The sequence below is a fragment of the Alligator mississippiensis genome, chromosome 1 (assembly GCF_030867095.1).
Source record: "Alligator mississippiensis isolate rAllMis1 chromosome 1, rAllMis1, whole genome shotgun sequence".
Taxonomy (NCBI): domain Eukaryota; kingdom Metazoa; phylum Chordata; order Crocodylia; family Alligatoridae; genus Alligator; species Alligator mississippiensis.
In genome coordinates, this window is record NC_081824.1 from 14,527,367 (window position 1) to 14,551,674 (window position 24,308).

Genomic DNA, 24,308 nt, shown 5'->3' on the forward strand with positions numbered 1-24,308 from the left:
GGAAATCCACACATTTTATCATTCAGTTCCATATGGCCAGAATTTCATTCAGAAGAAGTAGTTTGGGCCACAGAAATGTTTCCATTTATCCTCCTCTCACTAGCTTGCCAGTAGCTCACAGAATTATAGCCTTAAGGAAGAATGGACTTTCATATGTGACATTTATTATTATTATTAATTATTATAATTAATAATAATTATGATAATAATAACAACAATAACAACACTTATTATTACTATAACAGTATAAATCTTCCATTCAAGGTGTGCTTAAATGTCATAAAAAACAGAAAGGCACAACACTACTTTTTAAAATTCACACTTCACTTTTAAGCCACGGCTGAAGTGTTTGGGAAAGGGGCATAAGAAAAGTGCTACAAATATCCATAAGGTATATTAATAGCCTCTCTCTCTTTTTATTGCAATGTACACTTGCTTTAATTTCATTTCCCTGCAGTACAACAAAGCCAAGCACATGCCCAAGTACCAGGAAGAAAAACTGACTAGAAACAACAGGGAAATGGATCTGTTTGATGTTATTACTCAGTCTGAAAGAAACGTTAAAAAGCTAAGCAAAAGAGAATAAATGAAAATCGAGTTATATTCGTCAAAATCATTTCAGTTCTTAGAATCTTAAGTTTCAGTATTGACACCGAGAAGGACTTTTTTCTTTTTAAATTATGTTCCATTCTGGCAAATGTCCTTTTAATTTTCACTTGTCTCTATTCTTCCTAGTTTCTCCTGGGACCAGAAGTAGAAGTACTGAAATACAGTGATAATGCCTTATCAAAGGTGAGAAAATAGGAAATGCTGAGAATCAGACAGAGCAGAGAATGATAGGGCAGGATTACCAGGCTGAAACGGTTTGGAGGTTAGCCTACAGTGAGGAATTGGAAAGTGCAGATACTTAACCAAACCCAACCTTTTAGCCCTCGCTATCCACCCTATTATATCCTACACACTTTTTACAGTGAGCTATCAATTCCATGTTGTTCAGTAAAATCAGCGCTAGGCATGGGGCAAAGCAGCTATAATTAACACTTCCAGCAGAAAATTCCATTTTTTAGGGGATAAATCACATGCTGCTAATTTTCTTCTTCCTTTTGTTTTGGTCTCAGACTATCAGGAGCATTTCCCCCCACACACTTTGTTTTTTAATGATTTTGGCTATTTTTTAAAGGCAGACACAGCCAAAAAATGTCATGTTTCAGATGTGCACCCCCCTGGATGGCCACCTCCACTTTTTCTAACATTATACAGCAAATTAAACTTTTTTAGCATTGAAATAGGCAAGTTACTGCTTGTTAGGTAACTTAGGTAGCATGCTAGCACTGGTTCTTTTTAACATAATAATAGGAGGAGCTTCATATTGATCTATGCATCATATTGCAAGAGAAAGACCTGGCCACTGTTGAGAACAGCCTGCCATATGAACTGATTAACCTTCCAGATTGCTACAATAAGAACCAACTTTGTGCCAACCCAACCAAGACTCGGGTCACAGCCTTTCATCTACACTATAGAGAAGTCAAATGGAAATTAAACTTCACCTGGACTGGAATCCTATTGACTAAACCCCCAAACCTTTGTACTTGGGGGGTTACTTGGACCGGACACTTACCTTCAAAGCACATGTAGAGAAGACAAAAGGGAAAGTCAGCGCCTCTAACAGCATACTTTGGAAGTTGGTCACCCCAAAATGGTGAATGAACCCAGCAGTATTATGAACCACTGCTTTTGCCTTGTGTTATTCCACTGAAGAGTACGCATGTCCAGTATGGGAACAGGTCACGCTAAGAAACTAGACCCAGTTTTAAATGACAGCTGTCATGAAATAATAGGACATCTAAAGCCAACACTAAAGGATAGCCTGTACTTACTGCCTGGCATTGCACAACCTGATATCAGAATAAAGGTAGTGAGTCAAAAAGAATGATCATGGCACATGGAAGACCCAAGGCATCCACTCCATGGTCACACAGAAGTAACTAAATGGCTTAAAGCGTGAAAGAGTTTTGTGACCAGTGTTGAGCCCTTGGACATGTCGGCTGACAGGGTGTGAGTGACAGGGCACCACACAAGGAAAGAGTATGTGCAATCAGATGCTCTGAAATGGACCTGGAGCCCCAGGAGGACCTTCCCAGGGGGCTGATCTACACTGGCCAACATGGTGATACCTAACTTCCCTGTGCACACAAACCGGAAGATCAAAAAAACACCATCAAATGGGACTACTCTAATAACATGAATATATGCGAGTGCAGTGAAGTGCAGACTATGGAGCACCTGCTCATTTACTGACTCCATGGTGAGACCTGTATGAAGGAGGACCTCACTGCAGCAATTGAAAGCACCACCATTTGTGCATGATTCTGGAAAAAAAACCCTCTAGTTTATGACAAGGACAAGAAAAGAACTATAGAACTATATATATTTAGATATTAGGAAGAACTTTCTCACTAGGAGGGTAGTAAAGCACTGGAGTGGGTTTCCCAGAGAGGTGGTGGAAGCTCCATACTTAGAGGTTTTTAAGACCCAGTTAGACAAAGCCTTCGATGTGATGATATAGTTTGGGACAGACCTGCTTTGAGCTGGAGGTTGGTCTAGATGACCTCCTTAATTCCCTGCCAACCCTAATTTTCTATTTTTCTATGATTCTGTAAGAACAGAAGTTTTTGATCCTAGGTTTTGGGGCTTCCAACATGCCAGCTCATTCCCCCCCTCCCCCAACACATGGCTTTCTTGAGTTCAGAGAAGTCCCCTTGAAGAAGAGTCTTCTGTTTGGAGCTGATTACATTCTTGAGGATTTTCCTTGCACATAACTTGTTTTTAGAGCACATTTTAATATCCATGTTTTACTAATGTTTACTAGTAGCATTGCCCCTAAGGTCTGAATGAAGTTTTGTGTATCGTGCTCTATTACACCATTAGCATTTTAAACCAAAGTCAAAAACTCACGCTATTATTTCCACCTCTGGCTTTCTTAGGTTGTCCTAGCTTTCTGCTGGTTGAAATCCTAGTGCCAATGAGAGTCTTGCTCTTTGAATGGAGTGGAGCAGAGGTTTCATTGTCTGTCTTTCTTTTAGAGTAAGCTCACTTGAGGACAGACTGGCTTAATCTTTGTATCTCAACCCACATGCAGTGATGAACAAATGATGACTAGTGATGCTCGTTGTACCAGGGATGTACAACGTACTCATTGTACTAGGCAGACAAGTTTGGGTGGGGTCTAAGGTTTCTATCAGTCGTGTCTCCTATAGAATCACTGCACACAATATGAAATTATCTCTGAGCAGAAACCTCTCTTTGGCTTAAGTACCACCTAGGCAGGCAAAGGAGTCTCTAGGGCTAGAACATCACCCTGGCAGAAGACCAGGCTTTAAGACCCAGTGTGCCAAAGTCTTCCTGGGCTACATTGGACAAGTTCTGGTGCCTCAGCCTCCCATCTGTAAAATGCCCCAGCATCCTTCATGAGGTCCTTATGAGGAGAAATGCATTAAAAAGTGAGATACAGGAGTGATAGAGGTAATTTAGGCACCTAAAATAGACATATAAACCCTACTGGAGACAAGCTGTGCACAGGAGTGGTTTCACACTCAAGGTCAAGGACACCTGTTTATACCCTAAGTGAATCCCTCTGAACAGTCACTGGATACGCTGTCATTCACTTCTCCTAAAATACAATCACTAGTGTCATTGCACCGGAGAGGTGGTTGTATGTCAGGGCCAGACGTGGGATTCCTATATGTATCAGGTGAGAATCTTTTACCCTTTCATATGAATGCATAGTTGTTACTAGCTTCGTGGAATAATAGAAAACTAGGGCTGGAAGGGAGGGCAGAAGGTCATTTAGTCCTGCTTTCTGCTCAAGGCAGGATCATGCCTAACTAAACTTCCCCTGCCAAGTGTCTGTCTAACCTAGTCTTGAAAATTTGCAAAGATGGAGATTCCACAACATCTCTGGGTAATGACCCAGTGTGACAGTTCTTCCTAATTTCCAACCTGAATTTCCTCTGCTGTAGTTTGAGACCATTGTTCCTTGTCCTATCCCACTCAAGAAGATATGAATTAGATCTGCCTGTTCACTTAAAAGTAGCCATGTCAGATATCAGAACCTTATATCCTTATACTAAACATGCATATTAATACGGAGTTTGCAATTCTCTTCTAAACTCATGTTTAGGAATTGTGTATTGGCATCTCAGATGAAGTATAGCATATGAGCTACTAGCTTGAATGCCCTTACTAAAAAGTATATTTTGCATTTATCAGGCATTTTTTTCATTAGAAAATATCTAAGCACTTTTCATAAAGAGACCTTTTTAAATCACTTTTGCATAACAAAAAAAAATAATTTGCAAAGTTATATAAAGTTCAACATGTTAGTAATTCATTTTTGGTCATTCAAGCTGATTTCTGACATTCTAGGTGCATCTACACATCTCCCTATGGCAACATAGTGATGCAGTATGTCAACGTACAGCTACACATGATTGCCAGGTACGTGCTCATAGGCGGCAGAAGAGGGGCTAACGGGTCTTAGCCCCCTCAAGTGCGGGGTAGGAGTAGGGCTGCAGAGCAACGGGCTTCTGGCAGCTGCAGCAGGGGTAGGGCAGCATGAGGGATGGAGTGGGGCTGGGGCAGCCTGGGGCTAAGAGAGAGACAGGTGCTACACAGCCGGTGGGGCATAGGACTGAGCCAGGAGTGACTCAGTTGGGGGACATGGTTCCTGCTGCTGTACGCACCCCAGGATGCATGTGGGGTGCGTGCCCCTGGATCCTCATGGGGCATGGCAGGCTGCCACTGTGGGCTGGGGCCAGGGCTGCACCAGGCTCTTCCTGGCAGGGGGGGCTGTGTGGGTGGTGGTGGAGTTGGGAGGGGGTTATGGTGGGAGGGCTTCAGCCACCCCAAAATTCATTGCAGCCTCTCTGACCCCCCCCCCCAGTGCTACCATCGCTTGCCCCAAGAGCAGCCCCCCACCAGGAAGAGCCTGGCACAGCCCTGGCCCCAGCCCACAGTGACAGCCTGCCCTGCAGCGCGCAGATCCAGGGGCACGTGCCCCCCATGCCCTCCGAGGGCATGTGCAGTGTTGGAAGCTGCCCCCCGCCCCCTCCTTGTGACCCCCGAATGACCTGTGGCTCCATCCCGCACCCTGTGCCACCCCACCCTGGCTAGGCAGTGCCTGCCCCTGCCCCTGCCCCACTCCCTCCCCGCCACGACCCTTTCCCCTACCCCACAGACTCACCTGCTGGGATGAGGTATGGGCACGCATGCATGAGTGCATGCTCTCAGCCCCCCTCAATTTTTTTTTCTTCCTCTCCCTATGGTTGTGCTCCCTCAGTATAGCACACTACTATGGCGACGTAGAGACAAAATCTAAGTGTGCGCTGCCCACACGGTACAGTAACCGCCCATACTGTGACACAATTTAGTACTTCCAAAAAAACACAGAGTTGTAACACTGTTGCCATACAACAACATGTAGACATGCCCATTTATTACAAAGCAACGGGGAGTGTTGACCTATCTGAAAGATATAACATTTTGCAGACACACTGACCTTTATGAAAACTAGAAAAATGTTGCATTTTGGAGAAATAAATAATTGGGAAAGATAATTAGAGAAGCATCCAACAAATAAACATCTAGGGTAATATCACACAGCAAGTGCCAAAAGTCTGCTTTTGATCTTATGCATCATATTTAACAATCATACAGAATCCCCATTCCAATGCTGAATAGGTTTTGCAATAATTTGATTTTTAATTCCTGTTTCTACTGGGATTACCTAAGTTCTTATCCATCTGAATATGTACACTGCATCTTGCATAAAGGTCTCATGATAATTTCAGCACAGTTCCTCCCAGGCCCTGTTAGAGAGTTATTGTGATACAATGCTGCAGTGGTGAAATGAGGTCAAAGCAGCACCGTCGGGCTTCTGTACAGAATGACATTTGGAGGTATCCATCTGTGTCAACATAGATTCCATGGATGGATAATTCTGAGACATTTTACTGGATAAGCCAATGTGCATTGTTGTTTTAAAGTTCACTAAATTCACCATAGGCAACTCCTACCATATTTTTCAGTGTATAAGATGAAGCTGTATATGAAACAACCCAAAGCCATCTGCCAAAAAAGATAAAAATGTGTGTGTGCGCGGGGTGAGGGCGGGCGTAGGGGTGAGCTTTTAACATAAACTTGATTGATTTTGGTCATTCTTTGTCATCATAATGATTTGAGTTATTTTCCATTTCTCAGCTCCGTTGTATAAGATGCAGCTTAATTTTGGTCTTTCTCTTTTGGAGGAAAAATGCATCGTATACAGCAAAAAATAAGTGTTTTTTTTTTTGTTTTTTTCCCCCTCCCCTCCCCACCCCAATTAATTAAAAAGGAAGTTAGTGATTAATCTCCTGGAGAATAAAATCCTCTCTGGCCCTAATTTAAAAACTCCTGACATTAACTTGCATTGACTTTCATAAGCTTTGTATCATGCCCTTTATCCACAGAATATGTGGAGCATGGAACAATTTGCGTAAGAACCCCCCTGACACCGTACCTTTACCCAGTCCTAGACCAGCCACCTATACATGCAAGAACGTCTTTTTCTAACATGTCTTTTTCAATAAGAAAACCGTGGTATCTGATCATGTTCAGTGCCGTAGTCCATGCAGTATTTTGCCTGCCCTGGATGACTACGTCAGTGCAAATGCATACCAGAATGCATACAAACCACTCCAATGAATGTTATTATTCTAAATTCAAGTTCCTAAACTCCCTAGGTCCCTTTGTTATAAATTCTGTGTCCCAGCAGGTGTTCACAACTCCTAGTTTAATGGCATCTGTGAATCCCATTAGTATCCTATTCACTTCTACTTCCATGAATTTAATGATGTTAAGCAAGCCCAGGCTTATCACCTATCCCTAAGATGCTCCACTAGGTACCCTCCCAAAAAACATGCACTGTGCTTTAGCATATTTCCTCCTTTACAGTGTCCTTTTAGCCAGTCTCCAGTCCACATGACCTATTTCCAGTTCAAGTCAACTTGAATTACTATTTCCATTGGAATTTCCTGACAATCCCACACTGACTAACGGAAGGACTAGTTCAGGGGAGTCCATCCACCTTTTTGGCAGAAGTGCCACAAATTAAGCACCATACTTTCCCGAATCCCATTCCCCTGCCTGATCTGTTGCTCCCTTCCCTCTGCTCTCTGCCTTATCTGCTGCTCTGCTTTCTACTCCCTGTCCTATCTTCCACTGTGCTGCCTGCCCCCTCTTTCATATGCTGTGTGCCCACACAGAGACTGCCTGGGCCTCTTGTGGCACACAGTTGACAGGTTGCCCACCCTTGGACTCGATTGACATGCAAACAGGCGTGCCAACTTCCTCTTGCTAGTAGGAAGAGGGCTACTGAAGACTCCTTGGAGCATCCATTTACAGTCACTTTAGAGATCTTGGTCCCCAGCTGGTTTGATACAGACCTCCAAGGATGACCCGAGAATGGCTTCACCAAAGTATTTCCAGATCTGGAGATTGGGAGTGTGTCAATGGGGTGTGTGTTGGGGCTGTGCCCTTGCTGCTGCCACAGTGAAGACAGGCCCAGGGAGGAACAGCTATTGACAAGAGCAGGAAAATATGGACTGGCTAGGTTTCTTTTGGCTTTGCCACAATCTTCCTCCTCCTAAGTTGAGAGAAAGAATTCAGGTCTTCCCATAAAATGAACCAACAAGGAAATCTTCTCATCTGATTTATTTCAAGAGATGTTACTTTCCCCGATTAATTTGCTCCCGTAGTGTGGTAAGCAACAGATCCATGATGCGTCCTAAGCCAGGAATCATAGTGAGAATAATGAATAGTCTTGAAGTGGAAACATGTATTAGCATAAGGCAGGGGCATTAAACTCAGCAGGCCCTGCAGCTGGATGGGGACCAGAACTGCTGTGCAGCACCCACAGCATTGCCTCCAGCCCCATATGCCACATGTAGCATGAGCCAGCACTGGGGTTTGCTGTGCAGCACAGGGCATGTGCTGCCCAGATCATACGACTCCACAGACCAGATCTAGCTTGTGGCCTGCATGTTTGATACCCCTGGCATAAGAGATGGATGCATCTGGTTCCAGACAGAGTGGTCAATCCCTACTTAAACCCATTCACTACATCTTCTGACCCCAAGAGCGAGACAGAAGTTTAAAAAATTGTAATGCTGATGAATCATCAGTTCCATGAGTTATGGGGGAGCCCTGCTGGTTGCCAGTTTTCTCCATGGCAGAGAAATGAACTAATTATCCTCATGGACAGGGTAGTTAAAGAGATGATTTGCAAGCTTCAGCAGAAACAGAATCATCAGCTGAACATTTTGGTTTGTTCTCTGCCTTTGCTGCCTCCTACTTAACTGCAACACAGCAAAAGAAAAAGTGTTCCCTATTACGTTCTTATTTTCCATGAACTTAACGAGGAATGCGGCTTCATCTTTGTGACAGCCAGAACCAGAGGGATTAGTAAGTAATAATATGTGCTTCTTGGAGGCATTTGGTATTTTGCCTAAACAGGTAATATTAGTTAATATTAGCTTGTAAGTTTGTAAACTGCAAATGTAACTTGTCTGTCATAAGTTTAACCCAAATGATAAATTAACTGTTCGTGGAACTGACTGGGCCCTATAGGCAAAGCTGTAGCTGTGAGATTAGCTGGCCTAATGTTTCTTTGCTCAGGGTTCAGCCTTAGTGATAAAAACTGGATCTAACTGCTTGGCACACCCAACACATTTCAGGAAAGCATATCCCAAGAAAGCATATTCCACTGAAGCCTAAAAGGGGTTGGGATTTAAGTGGAGCGATGTCAATTCAAAACTAAAGGTGCTGCATCATAATTTGCTTATTAGATAAACCCGAGTCTGGGTAGTAACCTTTTATGATAATTTTAACACCTTTGAATCCCATAGGGTAACAGCTATAGGGCAACATTGTGAGTGGCCTTGAGGCCAACAGATTAGCATAAGACTAGGTATAAAAAGCACGTGCATCAGGTAACCATCAGGAAGGTGGGAACAGAACGATCATTTCTGTTCCACACCCGGACCCCAGACTCCCGGTGTGAGTGAGGATTGGATCCTGATCAAGGGACCTTCCCCGGTAATCCCTCTGACAGCATCGATCATCGGGGACGCCTGACTTCGCTGGAATCACTTGGCGCGCACCTGGCATTGAGGGACTATGGATAAGTTGCCAACCCATGTCTGTCTATTTGTTGTTTTGAACAGCCCAGCATGGCTAATACCCTCGCAGTGCCCAGTTGGCCTGTGACAGATTGATCTATCTATCTATCTGTTATTATTATCTGTTGTTATTATTTACTATTAGCTCTTCTATACTGCCTTAACTGCTTATCGCATTTATCTTTCTGTTAACTGTTGTGTGTGTGCGTAAGCTATAATAAATTTGCCTTTATTCCACTCCCAACTTTGCCTCCTCGATCTGAAACTGAATCAAACAGCCCAGTTGGCCTGTGATAAAATTGATACACTCACAGTGCCCAGCTGGCTTGTGACACATCTTAAGTTACTTTTTTCTGGGAATATTCAGAGCCAGTGACAACTTACTCATCTCAACAGTCCTTTCTAAGTGAATCTGTTGTGCAAAGAGTATTGTGTCTATACCATATAATGTTTGGCATTTACGCAAAATGCTTTGCCTTCATGGATCTCCTCCCTCAAAGAAGAAAATATACAAGAAGGGAAAAAAGAGATAAAAGTTATAAGGATCCAAAAGTTATTCTCCTCCGAGAAACACATTGCTTTCTTTTCTCTAATTAAGTTCCTTTTGAAAGTGAAACATCATAAAGTAGTTAAAGAAAGTCTGTGTGATGGGGGGAAGAGGGGAGCTCCTAAGATAAAGTGTGAATTTTAATTTTTGTGCCATTATCTCAAGCTGAATATTTGTGCTAATCCTGGACTCTGGGGAAAGAATTGGCAGGGAGACAGCTGAAAATAATCAGAAATGTTCTTGTCTCTTTGCTGGTATCCCAGCTTCTAATGGGATTCGCAGTGATAAATCTGCTATGCACCAACTGGTTGACTAGTGGTTCTTACGTGACAGATGGAGAAAAAGTCATGTACAGGAAAATGAATGCTAGTTAACAAATAAATACCACTGGCAGAACATTAATTCCTCCGAAGATCAGCATGCAAATAGTCCTAAAAGCTCTCTCTCTTTTAGCGTGGACAGAAAAGCACATCTGAGGCAATCACTCTTGGGGATATTTTGTACTCATGATACTTGCATTTGTGAACATCCTTCTAAATAAAATCTCCCTCAGCAGAATGTTGTGAACAAAGGGAGCTGCAAATATAAGCAAAGCCAATTTGATTGCTAAAAAATATTAATGCTACCTCCATCTTGCATCTGTTTGGCTGCAGATTTGATAGCTACTTACTAAATAAATTGCAATCTGTCCTAAAGAAAAAAAAAAATTCTGGAAAATGAATGCTTACCATTAACTAATTGCCAGTTACACTGCATTGCTACTTGGCTACTGGAAGCTGTTTAAGGAATAGGATCTGGGCCTTTAGAGTGAAGTCATTGGCGTCTTCATACATGGGGCTTCACATGAATAATGAGAATTAAATGATGTGCAGCATCTTTCATTTCACAGGATTATAAAGTGCTTTACAGATGCAAATTGATATACAAACTCTGTTCATGGATTATTTAGTCATGGGCTTCTCAGCATGTTTAGACTCCAGGACCCTCTCCATCATTTTTCTGAATTTAATACCAGTGTCTGTGGATGTGGGCAGAGGAAGACCCTTCTTTTCCCTGCACAAAGAAGACATGCCCCCTGCCTTTTCCTTAATGCTTGAAGCCCAGAGGGCACCCCTGGCCCACCGGGAAGTGCTTGTTGCGATGGTAGTGTGGCCGGTCTGGGCTCTCAGAGAGGCCGGCAGCTGCAGCCTCATCGTAGCCTCTCCCATCAGACTGGGCTGCAGTGGGGAGCCCCCTCCTGCTGCAGATACTTCCCAGTCCATGCCCAAATGCTGTCTCCAAAAAGAGGTTTAGCTGGGCAATTCCAGCAGGCAGGGCAGCACCTTTAAAAGGATCTCATGGCACTCATTTAAGAATCACTGATTTGGTCCATCACTGAAATGCAACTACTTATATGGGCATTATATTGTCGTGCTACACAAAGGTATCATTGTCTACAGGACAGGCCATTGCACATTCATCAGATGTGGGCTCTATCCCCAGCTCTGCCAATGACCCACTGTGCGGCTGAACAAGACACTGCACTTTCTGCATTCCTGTTTCCTTATCTGTCTGGCTTAGATGCGCTGTGACTCAGGGAAAGGACTATTTGTTCCTGTGCGTTTGCACACAGCCCACTGAAATGGGCTAATTGGTTGCCACAATAATTAGCGCTGGATAGAACTTCTGTTTCCCAAAGGACTTCGTGCGTTGGAGAGCTGGTCGTATTTCAAATCCGAATGAACTGCCCAATTTTTGAAATTCTCCCTAAAGGAAAATTCTGTTAATGTATTTTCAGAACAGGCAACATATTTCATTGTGACCAAGTGCAAACATCAAAGAGCCATTTCAACATAGTCTTTATTTTCTCAGCTGGGTTTTTAGCAAAACAAAATGCAAGCAAAATGAACCGAGTTTCACAAAGGGTTTCGATTTCAGCAGGATGACCCTTTTTAAAACTAGAAAATGGTTCTGTTGGAGTTTGTCTCACCATCTCCTAACGGTAGCATAAATACCTACTCATTTAGCACAAGATGTGAAGGACCAGCTTTGGTCTGCTTGTCCATTGCCCTGCACTTTGCATGGTCATGTGGCTAGTCTGAAGTATAACACTGCCACATCAGTACATGCAGACCACAGACAGACATTCATTTACAGCCCCCTGAATTTCAGGCCACTTCAATTTGGGGCACTTTAGCACCATGCAAATATGAGGCCTCCCACCCTTACCCCCAGAGCACTTGAAAATGGCTGTGAAAGCATGTAGCACTGCTCCCCAGCCAGCAGGCTCGACAGTCTGCCAACCTCCAGTCCCCAGGGGCTCCTAGGGTCAGCTGAACACACAGGAGAGCACTCACTGCCTGGCCATCCTGCTCCCTCTGCCTTATAACGGGGGGAAGCAGACTCCTGTGAAATGACAGAAGACGGCTGGAGAGTGCAGACATTTCAGGAAGTGTTTTCAAAGATATTCCTATTGCTTTGATGGTCATTTTTGCAGCTCTTCAATCATTTTTGAAGCACTTCATAGACCACGCAAGTCTACCCCCTCGCTGTTTGGAGCACTTGAGATGCATCTGGAGTTCTTCAAACAGCATGTCTGTCCCGGGTCTCACTTTAAATGACTGCAAAACTTGTGAGAAACCTGTGACCTTGGCCCTGAACCTCAAGGCTCAAATCCTCAAATGACTTTTGCAATCACAGACACCCACACTGCAGCCTAATGCTCTAGTTTTAGGCTTTGCACAATGGATAGTTGGAAGGAAAAGTTGCTCTGGGGGAGGTTGGCCCTTTTGCACGCATCATATACCCATGTGGCTTCTGGGTCTGTATTCATTTACTTGTGCAGCATTATGGAGAAATTGTGCTGATGGGTTTTTTTTTCTTTGTTTGCTTGGTTGTTTTTTGTTTTTTTTTTCTGTCTTCATCCCAGTCTGTTGTGAGAAAAGACACTTTTCCATTTTTAATTCAGGCAGCTGGCATGATACAGGCAATGCAGCCTGGGTCTGAATGGAAATCTGATTGATCTGTCTCAGTCATTGCAAAACTAGCTCCCCGACAGGATGTGATGCTGGCAGTCCTATTTTGGGTAAGATGTAAAGTCATTGTTGTGATTGCCTTAGAGATCCCAGAACACTGCTTACAAGTCTCCTGGGTCCTGTTTATCAGTGGTCTCAGCTCATATTAACGAGGGGTTCGTTCATGCTTAATGCATATTGGTCTGACTTGGCGTGTTGCAAAGTCACCCCAGCCCAGAAGATCTCCAGCAGAGGTGCTGCCTCCCGCTCACTGCTCCCCTTCTCCAGAGGGTATGGCATTCCCGACCCTGTCTGATTTCTCTCTCTCTGATCCCCATTAGAAGGAGCCTGAAAGGACGGGACTAGCGTTTGGCCGCTGTGTGAAGGCATAAAACCATCAGGAGACTCCTTTTACCCCCGTATTCATTGAGCTCCTTTCTCATTTCTATTACAAGCAGCACTTTCTTGTCCTAACCTGTTCGGGAAGTTTTTGCTGTCTTTTGTTCAAAACCAAAGCTGCTTTTCTAGCCGTGACCTTCCAGCATGCCAGCAACGCGCAGCTTGGCTTTTGCTTTGGGCACAATCAACGTATCAAGTGTTTTGGGGATTCCTGTAGATGAAAGGCTCTCTGTACAAACATCGTGGTCTTAAATTATCTTTTTCCTCTTCTCAGAACAACAGACATTGTGCTCTTTGGCTGTGACTGTCAGAAAGAAGTAACTGTACGACTATACTGTGCGCCTTTCTCTCAATAGTTGAGGAGGCTAATGCATATTTTGTTCCTAGACTGGCCTTTTAAAAATACCTGACATGCATTTGTCCGCATCTTTTTGTTTTTTACCGATGAAGTAAGATACACACACACACACACACACACCCCCAAATACAAAGGCTTGTCAAAAAATAAGAATAGCTTTAGATGTGTGTGTTCTTTCTTCCTGGCATCTTTTTTTGCAGGTGCCCCCTACTCTTTTGTTACCTGCACATACATCCAAGCATTGGACACCCAGGAACATATAGACTGTACATATTGTACATAATGTACAGAAATGGGCATACAGCCCATTCCTCACATCTAACAAAGAAGGTTGCTGCCTACAAAAACGTACACCTTGCTGAACCAGTTAGTCTCCAAGTTGCTGCCATACCCCGCTTTCCATCTTATAGTCTGTTTTCATTTATGCTGGGGAGGATTACTTATTTTTCTTATCATGAGGTGCCAAGATCCCCTGTTCTTTGCCTAGGAAGATCAAACATGTGACCTTTACTAACACTTTGCAACTGTACCCTATAACATTGGAAAGCAGTATTTGGAGCTTTTTTTATTTCCAGTACCACAGCTACAGATCTTTACCTCTGTATTGTATTTGCCAGAGCAAAAAAGGGGCTGCTAGGGCTCCCACAGAGCCAGACACTGCAACAGAGAACTTTGAAAAGGATATGAAATGTTGATGTATGCTATGTAGCTCCTCTATTCTTATACAATAACACATTTCCATTCCTTTTTTAAGTAGCTAGAAGGAGTTGTTCTGTGTTTTTCCTTCCATAAGAGCTGATCAGAATACATGCATATTTTGCTGAAAAACAGAAGTAATGTGTCCCTTCCTGTATGCGTGAGTGACTATAATGAGATGATGGAACGTTAGTCCAGAAGTAACTTGGTCAAGGTCAGGGTTAAGAGTGCCCAGTGTGAAGTAGATGCTTGCAGAATCCTGAGCAGAATCAGGCCAGACTTAGTGCTTGTGCCCCAGCTTGGCTGGACGATCAAAAGGAGTCTTCTGTCCATGTAGGAGTGCAGGGATATAGTAATGTGTGGCAGAGGTTTCTATCTCTGCTCACTGGTTCAGATCTAGCCCCAGACGGACAAGGACCAGAAGGCACTACTCACCCCACAGATGTTCATTAATGTTGTTTCCCATGGCTTGTTGGGTTCTCTTGTGCTTGCATCTCCTTTCCTTTCTCAATGCCTCAAACAACTTTCCAGGTGCCTCTTTATCATTACTATATCGTCCAGTAATGTCTAAAGTCCCTATCAATATAAACAAGGGAAGAGAGCATCCTTCCCAGGGACTGTTTACAGTCTAAACGAGACATGCAGTAGGAGGGATGGGAAATGAAGGTGCAAAGAGGTGACCAAGGTCATATAATAGGTCAGTGTCAAAGGTACGGCTATCACCCAAATGTCCTATGTCTCAAGGCAGTATTCAATCCAATGGCCTATAAACCCCCAAACTATCTGAAATACTATTGTGTGTAGTGCAAGGATTTTGTCTCCCTACATTTTGCAAAGCACACATGCTATTTAAGAAACAAAGTACGGTTCTGGAGTTAATAACATTGCACCATGGTCACCTATTGGTATCCTGTCAGGGCTGGACACAGGCATGGGTGAACTGGGTGGCTGCCCAGGGCCCACATAGAAAGGGGGGTTGAAATAGTAATTTGTAAATTATTATTATCATTACCTCTGGTGAAGGGGGCCTGGTACTAAAAGTTCACCTGGGGCCACCAGGAGTCTAAGTATGGTGCTGTATCCTGGTTGACAGGCTCATAAGAGAGAACTAAGGTGTAAGTGTCCACGGGGCACATCTACATGAGACATTTGCTGCTCAGTTGCCTAATTAACTGTGCAGTAAACATATCAACATCTACACATGTACCCCTATTAGAGTGCATGAAACTAATAAACTCTGTAGCAGGGTAGGACTTGTAAATACTTGTAAATACAAGTCCTACCCTGCTGCAGAGCTTTTTCGTGTGCAGCAGCACACATGTAGATGCCAACCCACCTGGGTGCTTCAATGTGGGGGCTGCCTACCAGCTAGTCCTGCACTGAAGCACCCTTGTGCCCCGCCAGACCCTCCGCAGTGCCTTGAGCCCAGCTGGAGTAGCTCTGGTCTAGCAAGCTGCCCCCTCCCACCTCCCATCCTGCTCTATCCTGGTTCAATGTGCTGTGGTCCAGGCGCACATGCAAATCCATGTTCAGCAGCCATAAGCTCCAGAGTTTATTGCTGTGCATTAGTAAGCACATGTAGACACACTCCATGTAAACTAATATGCTCCAAAAAAGGTGGTGGATCCTTCTAGGGAAGGCCTGAGATATTACAGCAGTGCTTGCATTGCTACAGCTTGGGCTAGGAATAAGCAGAGAATTTGTGTCTCTTCTGCCATCAATCTAGCAACTAATTTTAACTGTAAATGGAAAGAATTTAAAGAAATGACCCATACATCCATGGAATGGGAAAAAAAAAACCCAACACATCATCTGGGTGCGATGTCAATGGAATTTACCCCATAGGTGTGTTTGGAGTAATCTGTTTGTAAGGAAGCAGTTGTGCCTGAGCAAAGGCATGGCTAGGAGAGAGTGCTCTGAAAACCACAGTCCACTCCATGTGTTTCTGTCCTGCAAAACAATGCAGCTGGGTTTGCATAGCCCCTATCACACAAGCCCTGGACAGCCATGCGGTGTGGTATGAAGACAAAGAAATCCTTTCATAATCCAGTACACAGAGACAGGAATGGCAGAAGCACCTGCTAAATCTTTAACAGGATCTGCTGGTATCAGAATGATCATCCTCCCTCCCACTGAACCTGGCCAAACCACTGAAATTATGGGCCAGGATCATGGGTACCTTTCAAGTGCTTATCTCCAGCTCTTTCAGGATCTTGCCTGTAAAAAGGGAAGTCATCCCGTGGGACCAGTGTAAGGGCTTTACTCCATCTCTCTTCCTGGCCCCAGAAACACAATGGCACTGTTAATCCAGCCTCCCTTAGTTGTTTCAAGTGTGCCTGCGTCAGAGTTCTGCATCTAGCCCTCTCTCCAGGCAAGGTGTTTTATTAAATAGCTGGACTAACTGACTCAAGACTGAGGTTGCATCTAATGCGTGATCTCCTGAGATCTTGAACCCAGGGGACAAAGTTGTCTTTGCATCACAAAGCAAGCTCCTTTCTAAACAGTCACTGACATACTCAGCCTACTGCGTAAATCCAGGTGTACGAATGCCTGACCATGGAGCCTCACTACGTTGGATTTAAATTAACTGCAGTGACATCTGCCAGCCAGAGCAGAGCTGTCTTGCTTCAGATGCCACTAGCACCAAAGTCACCTGCCACTGCGAGATGTCACAGACCGCAGCAGGTGTCTTTGCATAGCAGGATGGCAGCAAATTCTCAGCCCCGATTCAAATGCTGGAGGGGTTCACGTCAGTGCTGAGACAGCGTGTAAAAGCAGCTTGAAACGAGGTGAAGTTTTTAAAACTTTCTCTGTCTGTGAGCTAAGAGTGACCCGAACCAAAGTTTCTTGCTGCTACCTTAAAAAAATTCTTCCTTCTGCTCTTATGCCACTGTTAAGTGCCTATGCCTCCTGTACTGCTTCCAGTGTAGGAGCCAGCCAGTCTGCCATGGCACGGTGTACTTGATGGCCCTGCTGCCGGGGATGGTAAGTGTACTGCGTAGACAAGTACACTTGGCTCAGTGGTGCCTTCCAGGGCTATTAGCACACAAGGTGCCCTGCTCTCAGGGATGTGTGTGGAGGGACAGTGCCTCTGGGAAAGCCAGTCCTTGGAGGCACACCAAGGATGCTTGCACACTGCTATGATCCCTTGCCTCAAATCAAGTCTCTCAGTATCCAGGAGTCATGGTCCTGACCATCCGTTAGTGATATGACCACAGCAGATGGGCTATGGAGTCAGTAGGAAAGGGCAATTTAATAGAAATCCAGGGAATACAATGGAAACTGAGTTTTTTTTTAAAATAGTCATTGCCATGGGAGCCGCTGGGTGCCGAGTCCTTGAAAACCTGACACTGGGGCTGCCAGAAGACAGTTCAGGAATGTTAAATGAATATAAATAACTTTTCCCCCGAAAAGCAATGGAGGATATAGGTAGGTTGAAAGCAATCACCCATTCAATCTACTTCACTTAATCAAGATTGCAGCAATTGGAATTATTGCTTTACTGAAAACTGATTTAGCTTAAAGTCCACAAATGACTAATGTCCAGCTGAGAATGGTATTACAAAAAAAATCTATTTACGGACCCATTGAACTAGTAGTTAAATGATATTTAATCTGGCATAAGACACGTAAGAAATTCCAAGTAATAGTCTTTTGCTAGAAGAGCTGGCAAAGAAGAATTTTTATAGAATAAATATGACACAAAGAAGAATGAATATTACATAAAGTGTAAAAGAAAAACCAGAAAAGGGAAACACAAGAAATAACATTTGGTGCTTGTATTTTGGTCTGGTGCAGTGTTGTATTGTACTCCACCATCCCTTCTCCCAAATGTGTATTTGTTTAGTGGCTCTTCCTTGTAATTGGGACAGCAAGTTAACCAGGACGGCGGCTGCTTATGGACAAGTGAGGTTCAGAAACCAGTCCCATAACTCATACTGGGTAGCACATCATACTCTACAAGCAAACCCCTTGAAATCAATAGGTCTGCCCAAAGACCAAGGCACTAGCCAGTGAAAGTCAGTCTGCACAACCTAGCCCTCGGTCACAGTGACTTTCCTAGGTCACATTTGGGCAGAAGATTGAGTAATCCCATCCAAAGTCTAATGCAAGGAAGGGAACGACTTCAACATGGTTACAGCACTACTCTGGGACTCAGCAGACCCACATTCAATTGGCCAGCTATGCCACAGCCTTTCAATTTAACCTTGGGCAAGCTGATCATAAGCCTATACTGCAGACTGCAGCGTAGTGTAGCGATACGTGAGCTCGCCGTAAACTCAGGCACTGGAAACAGTCTAGCCAAGCAGCAAGCAGCTCAATGTGGGCTAATTTCTCCCCTGCAAAGGAGGAGGGGAAATTAGCCCATGCTGACTTCTGCTGCCATAACTAGAATTTAAATCCAGCTCAAGTGTCTCTACACTACACTGTAGTTTTTGTAGTGTAGACAGCTTCTCTGTGCTTCGCTTCTCCATCTGTAAGGCAGAGGTCAAAGAATGTCCCTCCTTTCATGAATGCAGTAAGGATAAATGCACATTACAGGTTATGCAGGGGTATAGGTTGTAATGAGAATGTCAGTCAGTGAAAGTGCCTTTGGCTGCCTCAGTTTGCATTTTCACTGACTGGCATTCCCGCATACTGGCTCCTGGTTTCTATTCTGCTCCATGCAGGGGGAGCACAGACCAGCTGCATAGTGCAGCCACGACCTCAGCCTGGGGAAGGGTGTTTGTACCCAAAAGCAATAATTTTTCCAACTATTTCAGTTGGTTTAATAAAAGCCACCAGATTTCCCCAAAGAACCTTGTCTTACAGATTATGCAGTGTTTAGATACTATAGTAAAGGGGTTCATAAAGTACCACACCTCACATAAATGATTTATTAAGAAAATCCAAGCTCTTTTTTTATATCTTCCAGGCTTACCATTGCTCTTTCTCAATTTTAGCACAGCGACTTCAGCGACAAACCAGAAAAGATGGCTCAGTGAGATTACCCAAATGGTCCCCAGATTTCTCTTCCAAAACTTCCGGAGCAGACAATGGAGTTGGCGAGGCGAGGCTCATTCTCAGCCTTCAGAAAGTGTCCTTGCACTGACACAGTCAAATAAACTCAGTCAGAAAACTCCAGGGCAGATGAAAGCTAACAGAGGAAGAAAATGTATGGTGGCCTCAGCACTCTGTTCAGGAGACGCTAGAGACCACTGCAGCCTTCAGATCAAACCAGGCGCTGGTTGGATTTACTCAAAGCCATCATTCAAGTGCTGAGCCAAACCTGGGCTGACAGCCATACCTCAACAGCACTGGAGTAAAAACCCTGCGACGTATTTCCAGTGTCCAACTAAGTGCTGTCATTGTTACAAGAGTCTTAGCCTATCAAAAGTGCTTTTTAAAAAGCAAGCAGAACCAAAACCCAGTAGCTCGAGTGGGCTGCGTGTGGGCAAAAACAGGCTAGGCCACCACAGCTGTCAGCTGGCCACGCTACCACTGCTGGCAATGCAGCAGCCAGTGCTGCCCTACATGCCACCACTACCCAGGCTGCAGAGCTGCCCTGTTGTGCATCTGCCAAAAGCAGTCATCACTACTCACTTAAAATGTCTATTGGCATCGGCTGGGCTAAATGCCTATGTCCTGACCCTTCCTAGCCCTCATTTTCCTTGGCCACGTTGGAAGCTTATGGAGGAGCTGGCCCTGAGTGCTAAAGGAGAAGAGTAGAGAGTGTAGGATTTGCCCCTCTCTCTGTCTTGAATTCAGTTTGGGTCACATCACACGATCTTGCGGCTCCGTTGTTATACACAGAACAACAAGTCACGGACCTTGGCCGGCGTGACGGTTAATCACGATTGGGTCAATACTGCAGGAGTTTGCAAGCGGGTGCACTGTACCAAGTGTTCATTTTCAAATGCATGCCAACAACTCCAGACCTACCACCTCGACAACTCCAGACCTGCCCCAGCCCTTCCTTCACCCACCAACCTCCTGAACCCACAGACTGTGTGATGGGGTGGGTCCAGGCTCTGCTAGCCTCTAATCAACCCAGTTCAAATTGGGATGTTACTATGCCAAGGGCTCCTTCTCCAGTACACCCTGCTGCAGGTAAGTTGGTACGGAGAGAGACAAGAGGGTGCAGGGAGTAGGAGGACTCTTGGCTGCGCCCCCACCCCATGGCTGGCAAAAGCAGAGGGGTCTACAGTGTAAGATGGTCCGTAAAAAGTAGCTTACTTCTGTGCTAGAGCAAAAGCCGGTGAAGGAAGAGTTGTGCCTCTCTGGGTTAGAGCCACTGCGTGGTGTGTTCCTGGGAGAGCACTGCTGCATGCCATCCCTCGCACAGGGCAGACTGGCACAACGAGCCAGCCCGTGGTGAGAAGCAAAATGAACACTGCTAAATGGCTCCTCACCCCCCAAAGGCTGCGCACCGCTTCCTCAGCAACACGGAGACTTCTCCTCTCCCTCAGACCTCGTTAGTCGAAGTCTCCTTCTCAGTTCCAGGGCGACAAATAATGAGCAAGGACAATATTTAATTAACTTGATTCTAAAACAAGTCAGTGAGGGATTTGGGCTGCCCACAACTATGGATTGATAAATCTATACGCAGCTCCAGCCGCCTCCTGTGCCCAGGATTAAAACTGGACACTAAGGAGCACACCTTCCTTCACTGGAGGGTTGCACTAGGAGCTGGAGATGCTGGGTGGGTACTCAGCATCTCTCAGGATCAGACCTTGAGGCTCTGGGATAGACTTGACTTGTGTTTACAGTTTCTCTGTTAATTTTAGCAGAGTCTCTCAGCTCTCTTCCTGTGGCGTAGCATAGTGTTTTCTTCTGCTTTTTCTAATCAGGCACTTGGTGTTTGTGATGTGTGAAAGGGGCCAGGATGGATATTCTTGTGGATCTATTAAAGACAAATTGTAGGCTGTGAATGCAGAGTACTAGACTTGAGGAAGGTCCAGATCCTATGCTCCTACATTTTATTTAGTTACATCTGTAGCAGGTACCTTTTTTTTTTTAAGCAGGACATGTGGGCACCCTCTGGGTGCAGGAACCAGACGATTTCCCCGTATTATTTTCAGCAGGCTCAGTTAGGGTTTGACGACACAAAGAAATGCATTTGGAGTAAGGTAAGAATTAGATTTCAAACAGAAGAGCTACCCCCGATTAACTCCTTGTGCGGGCACGTGTGCTCGAGAGTAAAACAATCTGAGTCTAAATTAGTCTGCTCCAATCTGGAAGGGACTGTCAGTCTAGAGGAGGGTATTCATCTGGGGAGGTAACTGGGAACAGTTGATCAGCAACTGTTAATTGGGAATGGCTAATTCAGATTAGCTCTTTGGGTAGAAAAACCCTCTGTGTCTTGAGGAGCAGCATTTATACAAGTGCAGTCATTTTTTTCTTCCAACTTTTCACAACTCAAGCAGCCACAGATCCTCTCTTAAACAACTGCTTTTAACACATGGAAGAGCAGGCCAAATCACAAGACTCTTACTCTCTTATTTAGTTAAGTGGGGTTTTTTTTTACCAAGACAAAAGTCTGCGTGAGGCAATTCTCCATCTCTGTTTCACACAATCAGCTCTTCAGGACATGGACTATTCTTACCTTTGTGTCTTGACAGTGGTCAATAGAGAAGAAATAATAAGTATGGACAGACCAATAATTTCAAGACCTGGCCTGTATTTACAAAATTGCTACCTTCTTGTGCACCGGAGGATGACTTTTAACAAAAGGCGGAAACAACAATCAACTCAAAGCCTCACCGATTTAGGAGAAAGGCTGCAAGGCATCTGCTTCCTTTTTATGGGATTCCACTTGAGCCAAGAGTAACTGGGCGCTGGGCAATTTTGTTAAACTTGACTAGGCGAATCCAACAAATGGTGCTTTCCTTCCTGGAGGAGTTACATTTGCTGTAGCCCCTGAAACTTCTCTTGCCAGCCACCTGAAGATGTTACACCTCATTTCCCAAAAGCCAGCCAATCCTGCCCACTTGGAAGGAGCCTGTGTGAGATGGAAGCAGTAGTGTGCAGGAATGGAGGCGTTACAATGAGCACTTGTTCAGAGAAGAGCGTTTATTATTTTAATTGGCAGGACCCAAGCCTCTGTAACCTTTTGCCTTGTTTCACCCTTGCTGGGAGCATCTTGGGGATGAACTCCATCCAAAGCTCCAGCCCATCCATCAAGGCCACAGCTAATGATTTTCACACTGGGAGAATAATGTTCACCCTTTCCTAATGCAGGCAGGTACAGGAGAAGAAGGAGGAAGAAATGCCAGGACACCTGAAATCGCTCCTGTGCAAACGCACACGCACAGAGAGACCCTGTGCATTTGAGGAAAGCCTGTCTTAGCCCCATTAAAGGTCAACGATTATATATCATGCCAGTGAGCACTGTAGATAGATCATGCATTTCCATCCCAGTTCTTCCTCATTGAACCCCAAGGTGTTATAAGATCACCCCCACCACCACCCCCCTCCATACACACAGACACACATCCCTGCTCTGATGTATTAACCCTTCAGCCTCCCATTGCAGGCTCTCCTGCTGCTTGGCATCCTGTCCAAAAGCTCTCTCTCACTTCCAGCTTCCCTCCCCTTGTCCCCCCACCCCACACAACACAATAGGCAAATCAGTTTGAATGCTTGGACCTGAGCCCCCCGCCTCCCCGGACACATGCACACACACGCACACACATACATATATATAAATAATATATTTCCTCTTTGCTGTTTAGGACAAGAAATGAAGTGCTGCCTCTTTAACTGGCAGAAGCATGCAGTAAGAGCATACCTTTAATTTAGTGTTGGGATAGCTCACTTGCACCCTGGCTGTTGTCTTATTGGAGAGGGCAGCCTGCCTCAGATCCTCTAGCACTGAAATTATATCATCCAGCACGCATTTCTTATCCTGATTTCTCAACACACACAGATGGGAAAAAGTATAATTATAGCCTTTGTAGTTCACCTTCATTTCCAGCACGGCTCGGTGGATCTGCAGGATCACATCAGCCTGGTGCAAAATATTCCCTCCGGCTGGGGAGAGGAGGATCACCCTGCCATACCTCCCTGGGGTGTGCAAGTCCGAATAGAGCTGGCTTTTGGCTTGCTCCAGGGGGAAGAGGCTGCCCGCTAAGCTCCTCTCGATCTTGGCCAGGCTGTGGCTGGGGGCCACCAGGGTCTCCAGGTCAGTCTCGGGCTGGAAGCGGCTGAGCAGGCTGAAGCCGAAGATGATGGTCAGGACTGCGGGCACGGTGAGGAAAAACACCGGGTGCCGGCTCACGAACAAGCCCAGCTTGTAGCACAGCGCCTGGAGCCCTCTGTGTATCACCTGCCGCAGCATCCTCCCCCGAGTCCGGCTTGCGGAGCCTCCCGGGCGTCTCCGCCGGCACATGTGACATGTGTGGCCGCTCGCCCCCCGGCAGGTCCCCGCGCCCGCCCCCCGCCACAGCCACTGCTCCCTTCAAACACTGCAGCAAGTTGCAGCAAGGCGGCCAAAGGCTGAGCACCGGCGGGGAGGAGGGGAAGGGGGGGGATCCTGCCTCTGCCTCTGCCTCTGCCTTGCCCCACCTCCCTCCCCAGCCACCGAGCATCCTCGCCCCGCCGGCCCCGCTCAGCCCCGGGCGCGGGCAGGGCTCTGCGCTCGTGCCGCGCGCTGCAGCAAGCCCGGCCCGGCTCCTCCCGCCCGGGGGCCGGCCGAGGTGCGGAGCCCTGCCCTGCTCGGGGCCGCCCCGGGGGGCTTCCCTGCCCCGGGGGCGCACCCAGCAGTGGGGGTGGCCGTAGGGTGGCCCGGGCCCCTGGAGAGCAGGGGGCGCTTCGGGGCTTCATTTGGATGGCCTGTAAGCAAATCCGACATTGGCTGCAAAGTGTTGGGGTCCCCTAAAGTTGGGAGGGGGGGCTTTAGAGGCTTCATTTGGATAGCCTATAAGCAAATCGGACATTGGTTGCAAAATTTGGGGGCTCCCTAAAGTGTGGGGCGCCCTTAGAGGCTTCATTTGGATGGCCTGTAAGCAAATCTGACATTGGCTGCAAAGTGTTGGGGTCCCCTAAAGTTGGGAGGGGGGGCTTTAGAGGCTTCATTTGGATGCCTATAAGCAAATCGGACATTGGTTGCAAAATTT

General features: G+C 45.6%; 1 protein-coding gene across 2 annotated transcripts in view; it reads right to left on the minus strand.

Moving 5' to 3' along the window:
- Nucleotides 1-23,804, minus strand: part of PTCHD4 (patched domain containing 4) — a 136,166-nt gene extending 112,362 nt beyond the window's left edge. Inside the window, exon 1 of one of the 2 annotated variants that reach the window (XM_019480738.2) lies at nucleotides 23,156-23,804. In XM_019480738.2, coding sequence (XP_019336283.1) covers nucleotides 23,156-23,581 — 426 coding nt within the window. In that variant the 5' untranslated portion in view covers nucleotides 23,582-23,804. Of the gene's footprint in view, nucleotides 1-22,981 lie in introns of both variants that reach the window. The other variant, XM_014601608.3, reaches the window with a different exon arrangement.
- Between the last annotated feature and the right edge of the window lie 504 nt (nucleotides 23,805-24,308).